The sequence below is a fragment of the Dermochelys coriacea genome, chromosome 8 (assembly GCF_009764565.3).
Source record: "Dermochelys coriacea isolate rDerCor1 chromosome 8, rDerCor1.pri.v4, whole genome shotgun sequence".
In the NCBI taxonomy this organism is placed as follows: Eukaryota; Metazoa; Chordata; order Testudines; family Dermochelyidae; genus Dermochelys; species Dermochelys coriacea.
In genome coordinates, this window is record NC_050075.1 from 3,063,305 (window position 1) to 3,081,048 (window position 17,744).

At 47.1% G+C, this 17,744-nt stretch overlaps 2 protein-coding genes across 7 annotated transcripts in view; one reads left to right on the plus strand and one right to left on the minus strand.

Moving 5' to 3' along the window:
- Nucleotides 1-17,262, plus strand: part of ADAM19 (ADAM metallopeptidase domain 19) — a 54,874-nt gene extending 37,612 nt beyond the window's left edge. For 5 of the 6 annotated variants that reach the window (XM_038414248.2, XM_043520264.1, XM_043520265.1 and 2 more), the window contains 11 exons: nt 149-238; nt 3,287-3,482; nt 4,446-4,554; nt 5,285-5,489; nt 6,235-6,312; nt 6,883-6,991; nt 7,096-7,240; nt 7,671-7,755; nt 9,032-9,262; nt 12,397-12,543; nt 14,487-17,262. In XM_038414248.2, coding sequence (XP_038270176.1) covers nt 149-238; nt 3,287-3,482; nt 4,446-4,554; nt 5,285-5,489; nt 6,235-6,312; nt 6,883-6,991; nt 7,096-7,240; nt 7,671-7,755; nt 9,032-9,262; nt 12,397-12,543; nt 14,487-14,534 — 1,443 coding nt within the window. In that variant the 3' untranslated portion in view covers nt 14,535-17,262. The remainder of the gene's footprint in view (nt 1-148; nt 239-3,286; nt 3,483-4,445; nt 4,555-5,284; nt 5,490-6,234; nt 6,313-6,882; nt 6,992-7,095; nt 7,241-7,670; nt 7,756-9,031; nt 9,263-12,396; nt 12,544-14,486) is intronic. The other variant, XM_038414249.2, reaches the window with a different exon arrangement.
- The window catches only part of NIPAL4 (NIPA like domain containing 4), a 38,160-nt gene continuing 20,531 nt past the window's right edge, over nt 116-17,744 (minus strand). The window contains exons 7-8 of the transcript XR_006283144.1: nt 11,681-11,685; nt 116-128 (exon numbers count right to left, since the gene is read on the minus strand). The gene's annotated coding sequence lies outside the window, so the exon portion shown is untranslated. The remainder of the gene's footprint in view (nt 129-11,680; nt 11,686-17,744) is intronic.

A 17,744-nucleotide genomic window follows, 5' to 3' on the forward strand; every position in this document is an offset into this window, starting at 1 on the left:
ATGCAGGGAGAGGAAGGAGGGCAGATACACTGTGTGCATCATCAACAAGAATGGGATAAGCCCCGCCCTGGAAACTGGCCACATGGGTGTTTCCAGCTCAGAACATCTGCCTTATAAACACTGCACGTCTCTTGTTCCTCTCTCTCAGGAGTGCAATAATCCCTGCTGCAACGCCATCGATTGCTCCCTGAAGCCTGGCGCCGAGTGTGCTCATGGAACCTGCTGTCACCAGTGCAAGGTGGGGCCTGTTGCATCTTCCCTGTACTAGCAAAGAAGAGAGAAGTTGGTCAGGGGGCTGTTAGAGCAGGGGAGTGGCTGAGGGGAAACTGATGGAGAGAGGAGCATCCTCCCTCCAATTATTTGAAAAGACATACTGTGACAAAGTTCTGTCCTTGCCTCCATGGGTCCTGCGTTTCCTGGCGGATTTCGCTAGCCTCAGAGGCTCACTGAGACCCTCCACGTAACCCTTCTTTCTCTAGAGACAAGGGTCACAGTCTACTGAGCCATTTTCATCATAAGCCAGTGAGGGAGGTGAGGAGAAGTTATCCTTCCTTGCACAGTCTCTGTTGTCTCCCAGTCTCAGTGATTAAACAGGGGGCAAAGGTGGGGTGTGGGGAGCCCGGGCCCACCCTCTACTTCAGGCTCCGGACCAGGGACCCTAATAGTATCAGCTATGGTAGCTGACCTTTTAGAAACATGACATGTACAATTCCCTGGGCTACTTCCTCCACAGCAGCCCTCACTTCCTCAAGCTCCACTTCCCCCCTACCTCAGGGCCTCCTTCGTTGTGCCTGATATGGTGTGTACTACTCAGCCTCTCCAACAGCACAACTTCCTCCCACAGCTCCTGACATGCACCCCCACCTGACTGACTGGGAGGCTTTTAACTAGTTTCAGCCAGCCCCTGATTGGCTTCAGGAGTCCCAATCAACCTAGCCTTTTCCCTGCCTTCTGGAAAGTTCTTAATTGACCCCAGGTGCCTTAATTGCCCTGGAGCAGCTGCCATTTCACTTATCCTGGTACCAGGGATTTGTTTAGCTGGAGCTAATATATCTATCTCCCATTACTCTTCCATAGCCATCTGGCCTTGCCCCATCACAGTACGTAACACAGTCCCGAGCAGTGTTTGGATTCTCCACGGCAGGCAGATGTATCTTGTTTATGCCTTCTAGTTTCTTTGCCCCTCTGCTATTATTCATCTCTACACAATATTTGGGAAGCAGCTTGTATACAACATGCACATTTAAATACAGTTGCATTCTCCTACGCAAGTATCTTTCCCTTCTGTCCAAAGGCAACAGATGCCATGGTGATAGGCACATACAGACACCTACAGCTGATAGATCCCTGTCATTAGCTCACTGAGGCCCCATATTACTGGCCAGGCTCCAGGAAGACATTTTCATATGGATCCCAGCCCCCTGATTTTGGACCTGCAGTCAACAGTGGGGCAAATGGTAGAATGTAGAGATCTAACAACCTGGTCGCGTTCACCACTCAGGGTGTGAGACATCTGTGTTTGTACCCACTTTGCTCGCTGCCTGCCATCGACTTCAAGCACAAAGGTGGAGGCTGTCTTTGAGGCTGTGGCCTTATATGTATTGCTTTGAAAAATGCTGTGGAGGAGAAGGAAAATATCCTTTTGTCCCAAATCCCGATGTCCTAAGCTTGTCAGTAGTATAGGCCAAGATCTTCAAAAGTGACTCATGGTTTTGGGTGCCCAGTGTCAGACCCATTAAAGGGGCCAGAATTTCAGAGAATGGATACTCAACACTTTCTGCAAAGCACAGCTCTTCAGGTACCTAACGTTGGGTCCCCAACAACAGAGGCAGCTAACATTTCTAGAAATGTTTGCAAATCTTTGTCATTTATATGAATAAGATTTCAGTACATAATGTAGGTTAATTCATTGCTCCATTGGAGAGTTGTGTGAAGCGTATGCTGTCCTTGTGCATAGTAGTGGTGGGTCATAGTCCCTGTCATTTCAAATTCGTGGCCAGTTGGATTCAGTTCCTGTCACTTTGTTACTGCCTGTAGCCTCTCCTGTGATCAATGGAGTGAATTCTGCAGGCTTCTGCAATTTAAAAAAAATGTGGGCAGTCTAGACAGTTGAGAAGTTAGTTTTCTCCCTTTCCCTTCCACCTTCCATACCCTGGGGAGGCCAGCACCATCTGTTATGGCTTACACTGGTGCCGTGCTGTGATTACAAGGGGTTAAACCGTATCAGGGGACAAGCTTCTGTTTCCAAGTAGACAACTGGCACAGCAGGGCTTGGAGTGTAGGTTCCCTGGTGGATTATGTTACCAGTTTATTGATCATTTTTGTGTTCTGCCCCAGTGGTTGGTGAAAGAGTGAAATTATATTCAAGGAGAAACCTGCACATGAGAACAGGGAGCGTTTTCCTTGTGGGGGTTCGACTGGATGTTATCGTTGTCTTTAGCCTTTTAGTGAACAGTTGAATTCCTCTAACATAGCAGGTAACTGGAGAAACGCCATCAGCAGGGCGTGTGCTGTGGATGTCTGGATCTCACTTTACATCTCCACTTCCCTAGGAAAGTCTGGTCAAAATAGCCTGGTTGTTTTAACTCCTTCCAAGCCTAGGTGTAGAGGACTTGAGTTCTGCAAATAATACACTTGCTTGGCCCAGTGGATGTAAACTCTACAACCAGATGTCTCTCTGTTCAACACATTGGGTGTAATGAGCGATGTGTAAATATATAAATATATGTCAAACAGAGCCCTCCCCTGAAACAATCCGACTGCCTTGCTCGCGTCAAACAGGGTTGCTGTCTCGTTAGATCTTGCGGGAACATATTTCTGATTTTGGAGCCCAACGTCCCAAGTTCAAACCCCCACAGTTTCTCCAGACGATTAATCCTCACACAGGCTCCCCTTCCAGAAAAGGTGTGCAAGCAATCACAATCATTGTGACAATGTGCCCATGCTGATCTCCACTGGGCTGCGAGACGCTAACAGCATTTCAGTGATAAGGCCTGGGTTCCCAGCTGTCCTAGAGATGAAAGATATTCACTGCACCCTGGTACTGTACTTCGCTCATTTTAACCTGAGATGGGCAAGGGCTTAAACAGATTAACTTGCTTTTAAACAAGTCTAGCTAGTTAATGAAAGTTCAATTGATGGCGGTTTGGAGCCTGGCTATGACTATGAGCTGAGGGATGGCTAGTTTAGACAGCTTGTAGATTTTTCTTACCATAGAGAAACAAAAGCCTGTTGCAGTCAGGCAAGAAGTAACCGTTGATTTTTTCCTCCCCCTCCATCTCTTTAGCTGATGGCTCCAGGAACTCTCTGCAGGGAGACATCTAGACCCTGTGACCTGCCAGAGCACTGCACTGGCAAGTCAGCATTCTGTCCTGCCAACTTCTACCAACTGGACGGTACTCCGTGTGCAGGAGGGAGGGCGTATTGCTACGTTGGCATGTGTCTCACGTACGAGCAGCAGTGCTTGGAGCTCTGGGGACCTGGTAAGGAGAGTGTCTTGCAGAGAAGTAGGCTCCCTGGTGAGATGGTCTGCTTTAGATTATTATTATTGTTCATTATGGTAGTGCCTAGGACCCCTTAGTGAGATCGAGACACATTGTGCTGGGCATGGTACAAATGTAATGAGAGACAATCCCCAGTTGGAGGAACTTCCAATCCAAATAGACCAGACGGACAAAGGGCGGGAGGGGAAACAAGCACAACCAGGGAATATGAGGTGGCCAAGGTCACTCAGCAGGTCATTGGCCACCTTAGGAATTGAACCTAGGTCTCCTGACTTGTAGGCCAGTGCCCTGTATGCTATACTATGCTCCCTCCCCATAACTGTCTCCAGAAGTGGCCAGGAAGAGTTGAGGCATAGAGGGGCAGCACGCAGAAGCTTGTACTTCCTCTGCCCGTGTTGTATCTGTTTTCAGATAAACAGAGGACTTGTAGATTTCTACAGTGACAGATTATGACCTCACAAGCATGGAATTGTGACTTCAACATGTGATCGAGGAGAAGCCAGTTGGGGCTGGAGGAAGCACAAATGCAAACCCAAGTGCTTGTGCAAATTATACCAATGACAGCCAGCCAGAAAGCTCCAGCTGTGCTCAGCATTCCACCTGTTTGCTATCACCCAGCAGTGTTCTGTTCCTGAGGACTTGTCCCAGGCTGTCCATGCTCGGCGGGAAAACCTCTCCTGCACTGCACACTGGGAGGAAGTAGTAGTAGGTTCTCGTCCGTCAACTTGTCAGGGAAAAGAATGAACAAGTGCTGGTTTTGAGGAAGCCATAGCGTGACCAGATAGCAAGTGTGAAAAATCAGGACTGGGTGGGGGGCAATAGGCGCCTATATAAGACAAAGCCCCAAATATTGGGACTGTCTCTATAAAATCGGGACATCTGGTCACCCTAGGAAGCCTCCACCTTCCCCGAGAATCTGTCACATGAGTCTCTTCCATACAGGAGCGAGGCCTGCACCTGACCTGTGCTTTGAGAAGGTTAATGCTGCTGGCGACACCTATGGGAACTGTGGGAAGGATGTCTACGGCACATACAGGAAGTGTGAGACGAGGTAGAAGGCAGAATGGCCACTGATAACTGCTAGTAGGGAAGTGATGTTTCCTAAGATAAGGAGCACCAGATTAAAGCAAGATACACTCTCTTCATATTAATGCCCTCTCCCTGCAGTCAGACTGCCCTTATCCCCATTAGAACTGTGCGGTTCTTTATGATAGTAGCATTGATATTTATTTGGGCTGCTCAAAATTTTTTCAAGTTTAAAGATTTCACCAAAAAAACCCTTGAATTTTGAAGAAAAAAGGATGAGATTTCTACCCAACAGTAAACAGGGAAGGAAATTTTTGAAAAAGTTTTGCTAAGTGTTGTTTCCTCTTATTCGGCCAGGCCCAATATTTATAATGTCTAAAAGGTGCGTTCATGTTCATCTCCATGGCCATCCATTCAGACTGAACAGTCTTAACACACAGTGGGGTGAAGGGCCCTGCAGTCCTGTGTCCTGTTTATGACTCTGTTGGGTTTGGCTAACCCCAGGTACGTAGGTGAAATGGTGACAAAGCCTGTCTCCTTAGGATTGTTCCTTAAGACGGCTCTCAATGGCTCATTATTTCTGTTGCTACTGAACCAATGAATGTTATTGTCTTGACGTAAGTTCAGAAATTGGTCAGCGCCCCCTCCTATCTGTTGATTTTAATGTGAATTTTCTTAATTCTGTGGGAATAAAGTGGAAACGTTAACCAGAAGGCACGATGCAACCCTTCATCCTGTCTCCATGTTTCAAACAGAGATGCAAAATGTGGGAAGATACAGTGCCAGAGCTCTGCTTCCAAGCCGCTGGAGTCCAGAGCTGTCCCGATAGACACAACCATCATGGTGGAGGGAAGGCCGATCAAGTGTCGGGGGACCCACGTGTATGGTGCTGAAGAGAGTGAAGGGGATATGCTAGACCCTGGCCTGGTGATGACGGGAACAAAGTGTGGGAACAATCATGTAGGTACAGTCGCGTACCACAGTGTTGTTGGCTGGGTCTGGGTGTGGCTCTGCCAGCTGGAAAATGTTCTATGGTTATTAATCAATTCTCACCTGAGGCTTCATGCCCTTCTGAGGAATTGTTATGTATGTCACCTGAGCAACTTCTTATCGCACTGCTTCTGCATGCTTGTTGAGAGATAGCACTGCATCCCTACCGCAGGCTACCTGCTATAGCAGGGGCTGAACGTGATGATCTAGGATGTCCCTCCCACTCCTGTGTTTCTAATAGTTCCCTCTCTCTCGAGCAGCAAAAGAAGGCTCCTTTTTACACTGATACCAAAAGGCCGCGCCTCAGAGCTTTGAAAGAGGGGGACGATGTTAGATCTGAGTCTTGTGCTCTCAGATAGAGTGGCCTAGAGCGACGAGCACCAGGTTAGGGGGTCAAGAACTAATACCAGCTCTCACACAGGCCTACTGCGTGGCTTTGGACAAGTCAACTGGACTCTTAGCCTCAGTTTCTCCATCATGTGTCTGAAGTTCCATTCACTGGGGGGGCAAGAGGGGGATGGACATTTGCTTGGAGCCCAGCCGAACTTCACTGCTGCCGTGGCTTCAGTTCTGACATTATTATTATTATCTGTACTCTGGTAGCCCCCATGAGTCCTAGCCAGCCCCCCCGGCACTAGGTGCTGTACAAACATGGAACAATGGGATGGTCTTTCCCACAGAGAGCTGACAGGGTGTTTGGTTCCTGGTCCCACAGGTTTGCTTCGAGGGACACTGCCTGAACACATCCATCTTTGACTCTGAAGGCTGTGGGAAGAAGTGCCATGGGCAAGGGGTGAGTGTCTTTCTGTCTCGTCTCCATTTCAGGCTGGGGTGGGGACAAGCCACTATATGTTTGTGCCTGGCATTTTGTGGAGCTATTTATACTTAAAAACTCAGTTCTAGTGTCACATTTACATGAGCTCCTCTGGTCTCCTGCTTCTTAATCCCATTCGAGTGACGGCGTGCCTAACTCCCAACGTGTGCCTTTGAACACCTACTCTACCATAGGTTTCAGAGTAGCAGCCGTGTTAGTCTGTATTCGCAAAAAGAAAAGGAGTACTTGTGGCACCTTAGAGACTAACCAATTTATTTGAGCATAAGCTTTCGTGAGCTACAGCTCACTTCATCAGATGCATTCAGTGGAAAATACAATGTATCCGATGAAGTGAGCTGTAGCTCACGAAAGCTTATGCTCTAATAAATTTGTTAGTCTCTAAGGTGCCACAAGTCCTCCTTTTCTTCTTTCTACTCTACCATGTGGCCCATGTGAGGGGCTGGAGGCTGGTGTTTGGTTTGTTGCTGTGCGTGGATTCTAGCAGAGCTGAGCAGCTGCCAATCAAGTCCCTAACTGTTCCCAAAACAGGTGTGCAACAGCAACAAGAACTGCCACTGCAACAATGGATGGGCACCCCCGTTCTGCAACAAACCTGGGAACGGAGGCAGCCTGGACAGTGGGCCCTTGCCCCGAGAAAGTGGGTGTAACTCGTTTTATCTTCCCGGTCCCTAGTAAAGCTATGGTGTGGGTTGGGCAAGGAAGATCCTTACACAGTGATTGATTCTGTTTTCTTGCTCTCAGGCCTGGTTCCAGTGATAACAGGAATCCTGGTTTCCATCTTGCTTTTGATCGGAATAGCAGTTGCGTTTTGCTGCTATAAATGGAGGGACAGACTCCGGCCTCTAAAAGAGACCATCATCCCTTCAAAGAGGAGCCAACAGTTTGGGTGAATGTTCAGGGTTATTCTTTGTCTCCCTCTGTCCCAAACTTTTCCAGTGTCAGAGAGAAGAGAAATCACAAATAACTCCTATATCTAATGATCCGCCTCCCTGTGAAGCACCGAAGAAGGTTCATGCCATGCAGATCACCCCATGGACTGAACTTTCAGACACTTCCCTTTGGAGAATAGGCACAAGGGAATGTTCCCATACGCCATTCTGTTGGCCAGGCAGCCACTAATGAATGGCACACATGTTTGTGGATGTCAGGATAGCAGTTTGTGTGGTAAAGTTTAGTCACAAGAGGGCAACATGGCTAGACATGCTGGTTGGGCTGGTCGATGTTTTCAAATTTTGATGAAACTTCTTGTTGGAATTTGTGGGGGGAGAGGAAATGAAATAACTCCCATTCTTCTCTTTTCTCTCCTTGATTGCCAGCAGTGCCTCTGCTCCAGGTCAGTATGGTGTGAACGGCCATGCAAATCCAGCCTTCAAGCTGAAAACCCCACAGGAACACAAAAAGGTAGAGACAAAGACACCGGAAACCTACCCAGAGGCATGGTTCAGCCATAATGCTAAACTGAGTCTGCTTCTGTCTCCACATCGTTCTGGGATGTATGAGCAGGAGTGCTGTAAGCAAGACACAAGGAGTAATTCTTCCGCTCTATTCTGCGCTTTTATGGTCTCAGCTGAAGTGTTGTGTCCTGTTCTGGCCACCACATTTCAGGCAAGCGCCAGCTCAGCCCACTGCAGGGGGAAGCCCTGAGCCTCCACGCCGGCCCCGGGCGGCTGAGTGGCCCGGGATTGATTTTTTTTTTCTGTGGGTCAATGGCCCGTGACAGAAAAAAGGTTCCCCACCCCAGAGTCTGCACCCCCAGCCAGAGCCTTCACACACCCCACACCCCTGCCCCAGCCCAGAGCCCCTTCCCGCACTCCAAACCCCTCAGTCCCAGCCCAGAGTATCCTGCTGTACCCCAAATCCCTTATCCCTGGCCCCACATCAGAGCTTGCACGCCCAGGCAGAGCCTCCCCCCCCAAACCACCCAACCCTCTGCCCCAGCCTGGAGCCCCCTCCATACGCTGAACCCCTCATTTCTGGCCCCACCTTGGAACCCGCACCCCCAGCCCAGAGCCCGTACCTCCTCTCACAGCCCAATCATCAGCCCAGAGCCCCCTCCCATACTCCAAACCCTTTGGCTCCACCCCCCAGCCTGGAACCTCCTCCTGCACCCCAAACTCCTCATGCCTGGCCCCACCTGAGCCCACACCCCCCAGCTGGAGCCCTCACCGCCTCTCACACCCCAGCCCCCGAGCCAGCCTGGTGAAAATGAGCGAATGAGTGAGGGTGGGGAGAGTGAGCAATGGGGGGGGGTGGAGTGAGCAGGGGGGGCCTTGGAGAAGAGGCGTGGCATGGGCGGGACCTCAGAGGAGGGGCGGGGCAAGGCAAGGGTGTTGGTTTTGTGTGAGTAAAAAGTTGACAACCCTAGACTCACTCCTTTTGGCTCCTTTGAAAATCACAGTCAAATGGTTTTCTACACTATTCAATGCACCCGTTGCTGATACTTGTAAATTTCCTGGGATAGACTGTGTTACAGGCAAAATGATCTAAAATAATCAACATTTGCTAGATATACATGGCCAAAGACAGAGTCACTTGGTCAGTTTAGGACTCTGTAGTCAGCACGTTTTGCTCTATTGCTGGAAGGCCTCATGGAAGAAACAGAGGTGTGACAATGAGTATAAAAGGCAGCATGTCTGATGTGGAAATAATGCCTTGTGTTTGTGTGACTTGTATGCAGGCTCCCTGCGCCCCAGAAATCCCATCGAAGCCTTCTGTGCTTCACCCCAAACCAGCCCCAGATCTCAAAACTAATATACAGCAACCACCTGCTTTCCCAGCTGGCCACAGCAACGACACCAGGAAATCCCCTGGTCCGGTATATCGGATAGATGGGATTCCGAAGGACACTGCAAGACGAATTCCTCCAACCAGGCCAGCACCCATTGCTCCAAAACTCATAGTCACACAGGTAAAGGAATCACATTGCAATTTGCCATATATCTGTTTGTCCTTTACTGTGGTTGGAACATGCCAACTGTTCTGAGTGAATGCGCTGGAGTCTAACTGCTCATGGCAACATGAGAGTTGTGATGGTCACTAGCATTTCCCCCACCTGCGCTCTCTCTGAGCACAGACCAAAAGCTGTGCTGAACTGTGCACAGGAGTTTGTGGTATGGACCCACCAAGGACTCAGTTCTTTTGTGCTTTCACTTAGGTTTCATTCATATCTCTTGAGACGAGATGCAGGTGAATGAATCCCATTGGGACACCTCTTCCTGCAGGACAGTTTGATTTGTTCCCAGTGGGGAGGTTTGCGTATGTGCTCCTACTGTCTCCTTCTGCAGCTGAGAATGTTCCTGTGCTGGGTGCTCTTTCTCAGTGATTATTCTTCATTCAGCTCCGTCAGTTCTCCGGATGCCTCTGCTGCCAGTCCCGCTGGGTGCAAAGCAGCCTGTTAGCCAGTGTCAGGCAATAGCATTTCCTTCAGCAGGGGCACCAAGTCTTTGTGTAACTGAGGTCACACTGAGTATGTCTATGCAGCAACTAGACACCTGCATCTGGTCCATGCCTCAGGGCTCGGGCGGCAGCCTGAGCTCTGAGACCCTCCCACCGCGCCGAGTCCCAGAGCCTGGGCTCCATCCCAAGCTCGGAAGTCTACACAACAGCCCCACAGCCAGAGCCCCATGAGTCCAAATCGGCTGGCATGGGCCAGCTGCTGGTTTGTCTTTGCTGTGTAAACGTACCTGCTGACAACTTGCCAGGAGCCTAAGGGCCACACCCATTTTGTATTAAAGAAGCAGATTGCAGTCACTCTTGACTTTTATAGAGTTATAGCCTATGGAGACGACAACCCCCAGCATGCAATTAGCAATCAAGGAGAGGCCCCATCAATACAATACTCCATCTCGATCCTGTCACCTCCAGGAGCATTCCCTGGAGGTGCATCCTTAGGCTGCAGTGTAACTCTGTGTGGCTGCAGGTTGGCCACACTTGGATTATACGTTAGGTTGTTCCATGTCTGTCGGGCCTCATGCAGCGTGTAATTGATTTGCTAAATTTCCTTCAGTCAAGGCAGCAAACAACCCTCTTTAAACCACCCACAATTCCTTGAAAGCCCTTTTACGAGCTTCGGGCCAGAACCAGAGGAAAGCCTTCCAAAGATGCATGCCAGCAGAGAGCTGCATCATAGGAAGCAGCAGGAATTTGGCTTCAGATAGCATCTCCAAAGAATGTAGCGGAGAAATAAGAACAAAACACCAAGTCACACAGGATTTCAGTGTATGGGACTTATTTCTAGCTCCATTGTTCCTATGGACAGTTCTGCAATTAGGAAAAAATACAAACAAAAGCAGGAAGCGGCCTCTGATCAATAATGAGAAAATATCCCTCATGGCTGTTTGTTGACAAGTGTCCTCCAGACAAGTTTCTTCTCTGTGACAACCAGATATGCCATGCAGCTGAGGTTGTCTCAGTCAGACCTACAGCAGAGGAACGCTTCTGTGGAGGTTTCAAGAAGGAAGATCCCCTATCATTTGATTGGATTAAGGCCCCAGAGATTAATTTCACTGTATTTCCCCATGTCAGTGTCTTTCCTAAGGAGAAAGGGAGCACTTGCTGTACCTATAAGGACTCTCTGGACACAGGTGTTGATAGTCTGCATTGAAGGCGTTAGAAATTCCCCCTTGAACACAAAAGCGGGACTTGTGAGTTAGTGGTGATAAATACCCAAGCATTAGCTGATGTGAACCATCGAGTGTTGCATCTGGATGAGTTCAGCTGAACATGGGGGATTTTGAGGTGCCCTCCAACCTATGCAGGCAGACTTGCTTATTACATCAGCATCTGCAGCACAAGGGCTAAACACAGAATCTAAGCAGTGCCACGTGAGTAGGTCCTCTCTGGATGCCTGCTCCCAAGAGTCATTTATTTTGCACTGAATGTGGGTTATAAGAATAGAAAATGTAACACTGAGCGTATCCCATGGGCAGCTGTTTGTTGCATGATAAGAGTCATTATTCTGCTCATTTGTATTAAAAAATCTAGTTGCAATCAGATGCTGGTGTGTGTGTGTGTGCGTGTGCCTGTATATTTTATGACAGGTTTCAGAGTAGCAGCCGTGTTAGTCTGTATTCGCAAAAAGAAAAGGAGTACTTGTGGCACCTTAGAGACTAATAAATTTATTAGAGCATAAGCTTTAGTGAGCTACAGCTCACTTCATCAACAAAAAGGCTTTTTTGTTGAAGTATAGCCACTCTTGGGTCTGTGGTCGAGTGGCCGGAGAGATTGAGGTGTTCTCCAGCTGGTTTTTGAGTGTTGTGATTCTTGACGTCTGATTTGTGTCCATTCATTCCACCAAATGCATCCGATGAAGTGAGCTGTAGCTCACGAAAGCTTATGCTCTAATAAATTTATTAGTCTCTAAGGTGCCACAAGTACTCCTTTTCTTTTTGTATATTTTATATATGTGTGTGTGTGTGTGTGTGTTGTCATGCAGCATGGGGCATGGGTCACTTGCAGGTTTAAAAGGTGGAGTCTCTGTAAGTTGAAGGCTTTAAACCATGATTCAAGGATGTCAGTAACTCATCCAGAGGTTGGGGGTCTAGTACAGGAGTGGGTGGGTGACGTTCTGTGGCCTGCAATGTGCAGGAGGTCAGACTAGATGGTCATGATGGTCCCTTCTGACCTTAAAGTCTATGGGTCTAAGTACTGGGCTGAGACTTCCCAATCCAAATCAGGGAATGATGCAAATTACAAACTCTGGAGGCAGAAGTGCTCTAGTCATGGGCAGAACAGGCAGAGAACATGGGCAGCTGCCTCTGTGATTCGGAGGGAGACAGCCATTCTCCCCCCATGTCCATTCAGTCTTCAGCCTCTTTGCTGAGACCACCAGCCTGGGCATGTTGTGATGTGTCAGGGCCGGCAGTGGGCTTGTGCTGATGCACTACATGGGATTCTAGGCTCTCAGTAACTGCAAGGAAAGGGTTAAGTCGTGTGCAATTGGCTGCAAACCCTTCTTATGCCCAGAGGTTGGGGACCCCATAGGCTTGGCCATAGAGGTGCTCTTCCTGAATGTGAATTCAAAGCTCTTTGTTTCTTGCTTAGGATACTGCTAGACCCCGCCCACCACAGAAAGCTTTGCCGGCTAACCCCGTTCCTACTGGACCCAGGACTGTGCCAAAGATTAACACCACAAAACTACCGCCAGCTACTGCTGGAAGGCACCCAGGGCGACGCCTACCACCGGCAGAGGTAGGACTTACGTATAAAATACCACAGAGGAGAGCAGCATGCTCTCGCCACCATGAAGCACGGCTGTTCCAGAGATAAAATCACCTTGCTATTAAAATACAAAATCCACTAGTGCAGTGTGGTTAAAGGAAACAAGAAGGTTTTATCCCCAAAATATTTTCCTTCGCTGGTTTATTGTGGTTGGGTTGCTTATGAGTGCTTGGCTGCACGCACCGGTTCGTGGTTGTAGGGTTGATGGCACTGATTTTAGCTAATTTCTCACTACATATTTGTTAGGTTAAACGATCGACTGGATTCAGTTCTCCAGGGATACTGAGGACAGTGGCTGTTTCACAATAGTCTTTAATAGAAATAAAAAATTTAGGCAACACTGTGGCTGGGTTACACAGCAGTTGAGTTGCTTTTTAATTCTCTAGTGACCGTAGCACTTTCCCAGAGATTAAATCTCTACGCTAATTAATGGTCTTCTAGAGAAGGGCACAAGCAGCAAGATGGCAAAACATGCTGATGACAGACAATTATTTACATTGGTCAAGACTAGTGAGGCACTGAGGAATTTCAAAGCCAAGAGACTGGCCAGCATGATGGCAGATTAAATTCATGGAGGCTAAATACAGGACAATACACGCTGGAAGGAAGGACTCTAGCTGCTCAGACACCAGGCTGTTTTTTAAATAAGCTCTTTATCGCTCAAGGAAAAGACTTGATTTGTCACTGTGGATATAGCTCAATGTAAACTTCTCCCCATTATATAGTGGCAGCCATGTTGGATATGTTAGGAATGGGCTAGAAAAAAATACTGACCATATGACGATGGCAGTGTATAATTATAAATTGATGGTAGGCCCTCATCTAGAAACCTGTGTTCCGTTCTGGGGTCCAGGGATGGGTGACATAAAAGATTAGTCAGAATGGCCACTGAGGAGGTATTTTGAAAGGAGAAGAATAAGAGAGGACATGACAGTAGGTGTGTACAAAATAATAAAGGCTATAGAAAAAGTAATTCAGGCACTCCTATTTACCCTTTTTCATAAATTCAGAACAAGGAGGCCATCCAATGAAACTGAAAGGCAACCAATTTGGACCTGATCAGAGTAGACATTCTTTAACACAACACACTGCCTGTAGAACTCATTGCCACAGGATTCCTAAAGAATTAGACATTTATATGACTACTGAAAACATGCACCGTTATATTAGATTGGACAAAAATTATAAGAGATATAAACTTTCCTGCTTCAGGGAAAATTCCAATCTTGTCACTCTTTATATTAGGGTTCCATTGATAAAGAGTTGCTAAATGATTAATAGGTGTTTTAATAAATGGTTAATCAATTTTTATGGATTGTTTGAGACCATGGCTTATAACTAGCTACACCACTGTCCAGTGACTAACTTATAACCATCTGTAACACACATTACTCATGTATGTAAACTGCAAGGAAAGGTTTAGGTCATGTGCAACATTTCTTATGCCCTGAGGTTGGGGACCCTATAGGCTTGGCCATATAGATGCTTTTTCTGAATGTGAATTCAAAGTTCTTTGTTTCTTGCTTAGAATATATTATTCATCCATGTGATGTGCTTATAGCGTCTATTAATCATTGACTCACCCTTATAAATGAAACCTTATTATAAAGTCTGAGACCAGCTTCTACTTGCCTGGAGTTAGGAAGAAACTTTCCCTGTGGGTGGGTTACGCTAGAAGTGCCCGTTATGGGGATTCTTGCGCCTTCCTGTGAAGAGTCTGGTGCGGGCCACTGCCAGAAGCGGGATACAGGTCTGAACTTTGAGTTGCCAGGGTTTCTTCTATCGGTCGGCTGGACTGAGACAGCCTCGTCTGCCCCTCTGGGTATGAGCTGAATGAGAACAAGTGGGAAGCTTTTTCTTTTTCACAAATACTTATTTCAGTGTCTTTTTTTCATTGTAACTCCCCACACCAGAATTCAACGGTGAAGCTAGCCGGAGGAGTGAACACCTTGAAAAAGTGATGGCCAAGCACTCTGTGCTGCAGGGCTGGGGTCATCCAGCCAAACAGGGATTCTTTCCATGTCGACTTGGGATCTCACAAGGAACTGGATGTCTTGGTCACCAGGAAGCAGATACACAGGTTATGTACAGAGCTTGATCCCTCTCCCCGGCCTCATGTTTCCCACCTGGCCCACATCTGGCCCTGCACAAATGAATGTCGCTACCAGTCCTGGTGTAGGCAGGTGCAACGCCTAGTGACGCCAATGGGAATTGCATCAGTATATGCCAAGGCTGAATTTGGCCCACTGTGCCTTTGGCTTCCTGCAATACAGGAGTTATTTGTTTAAAATGGCAGTGAAATATTATTGTGCAATGTATAATGCAAAAGAGGGGGGCTGGGGAGAGAGCGTGCTCCATATTTTAAAAAATATGACCTCATCCACCTTGCTCTCTAATATCTTGGGGCTGACATAGCTACACCTCTACTCTATATTTTATCAGTAATTTAGTGCTCCAGTGCTCAGTGATCTGAATTTGTCAGCTGCTGGACTTGACAGGCGGTGCTCTAAGGATCAAGCCACTCTGCTTCCCTCGGTCTGTCCAGAGCAGCCACGTGTGTGTCACTGCTACATTGCTATCAAAGTCTTCAGTCCATTCTGTTTCCCTGGGCATTGACTTGACTGGCCAGCAGCAGGGAAGGAAACAGTGGAAAATATGCTACGCTGAAGTAACCTGGACTTGCTGATGAGTTTGGGCTGGAACCTCTTCCCAACCAGATCATCCTGAGCAAAATCCTTTCCATCACCGCCAGTTGGTCGTGTTGCATTAACTGCTCGATTCCGCTGTGTCTTGTCTTATTAATGTAAGTGTAAGATCTAGTGGCATTTCCAGCTTGGTTTATGTGCCCTTATCCGTGTCGTTTGGACTTAGACTAGGTACTACAGAAAAACTGTCTAAAGAAAATACAGGGTGAACAAACAAATGGAGTTAAAATGAAGTCCGGGTGGTGGAACCTTCCTGCCATAATGTGGTACCACAGCTAACCAGACCGGTACATTTTCTGTATATAGCCCATCAGCCTCCATTCCATGTTGAGCAATACAGAGCAACACTGGGTACCTGGTCACCAGACTAACAAGAAACGCAACTTTAAAGCTTCCCAGTTGGGAGAGCAATGGAAGATTTATATGACATATGGTGCTTTTGTTGGACAACTGATTGAATCCAAACTCTCCTCTAAATGGACCTGGTGGAGGCAGTTGTCCATGTGCACTTTAAACTGAAGGTCCTAATCCTTAACATTGTGAATTTGTTTTTTTTAACCGATTTGGGTTTCCACCCATTTTATCTCAGGATTTTAGATTTGGGACATTTTGTTCCCCCTAGCAATTTTTCTGTTTTACTTGAAATTACTTCATGTGTGAACATCAGCAATTCTGGAGTTAGAGATGCAGAAGATATGTCATATCAGACTTATTAGGGACAGAGATCTTCAAGCCAAATAGTCCAGGCTGCACAGTGTAAGAAACCCTACGATTTGCTGCAAAACCCTGTTCTGGGTTGTGATTCCATTATTGCTAGTGGACCATGAAGAAATACCTCTAAACGTTCACATTAGGGTTTGGCTGGCATCTAAAGATAGACCGAGCCATTTTTTTGTAATATTAGCACCTCTTCCTCCTCAAGGTTCTATAAGTAGACGGGGCATTTTGTTACCATCCAGCTGTCTACTCACTGAAATGGTTAGTTTGGACCCTCTGCCAAGATTTTCATACTCCTTAAAAACCAACCAATAATGTCCCCCAAACGGGGCCGTAAGTGAATGAGATTGTGACTCTCACTAACCTTGAAATGCTTTTCTCCACACCTGGTTCTAATGACTGTCCCCTGGCATCAGTGCTTCAATGAAAAGCAGCCATTTGCAGTTTGACGAAATCAAAGTATTTTTGTAGGCCCCTCTTTAGTTGTATGGTTTCCTTGCAAAAGACCCTGAAGGAAGGGTGGTAAGAAGGGACTTGCACCAGCAGCCAGTTATTTCTCAGAGGTTTTTTTATCTTCCGGTGATTGTAATGGCCACTTTAGCTGGCTTTTCACCATGCTATTCATTGCTGTGAATCATGTTTATTACAGCCAACCCAGAATGAGCCCCCATTGTGCAAGGAGTGGTAGACAGTCCCTGCCCCAAAGAGCTTACAGACTAGATGGACACAGGGTGGGGGGGAAAGGACACATCATGCTTTAGGCCTCAATCCCTATCAGCAGAAGATACATATTTTGAACATAGCTCGACATCTTATTAAAACCACACACACATTTATTAACGCCTGCAGACAGCAACACCTCAGCTACAGCCTCTGGGTCTGATCCGGGCCCACTGAAATCCTTAGGAGACTTTCCACTGACTTCAGTGGGTGGGGGAATACAGCCAGGGGACACAAAGCTCAGAAAACAACTGGACATGCCCTGAACCCTGCAGTTCTGGGATATCGTAAAAGGGAACACTCAGTAAATCACTTTACATTTCCGCATGTGTGAGCTGAGTGAATGAAGGTGGGGGAGAAAATAAAATGTGATTAAAAAAAAAAAAGTATTATTTGGGAGAACATATACAAAGTACGTGTCACTTTCTCTTAGGTCCATGTATTGTTTACAATAATGCTCTCTCTGCACCTATGCAAATACTTGAATAATGCAATTCATTGTGCCTTTTGCCTAGTTTCTAGTTAATAAATTTGTTGTCAATTGTCATTGAAATGTTGCATGGGAGTGTTGCTAACGGCATCAATGCCAGACAGCAATAGCTCAGCCTGGTGACTGATACCCTCCTAAATAGGGATATGCCATGTTCAGAAGTGATGCAATTCCAGGAAAAAAGCCTTCTAAAAGTTTAGGTAAGCTTAGACACTGCAAAGACTCCAGTCAGTTGCAGACCTGAAGAAGAGCTCTGTGTAGCACAAAAGCTTGTCTCTCTCTTTCTCCAACAGCCGTTAGTCCAATAACAGATACTCCCTCACCCACCTTGTCTCTTCAAAATTCAACCCCTGAAGCAAAGCCATGGCTATGAACTGAAACTGGAATCACAGGTAGAGCAGCAAGGACAATTTTTCTTTACCAGGAGAGGGAGCTGCTGCTCTAATCTCTTTTCCACGGTTCTATTTCTTGCTATGGTGTGGATGCCAGCAGTCTACCGACATGCCGCATAGCAATAAAGTCGCAAGAAAGAACCACTC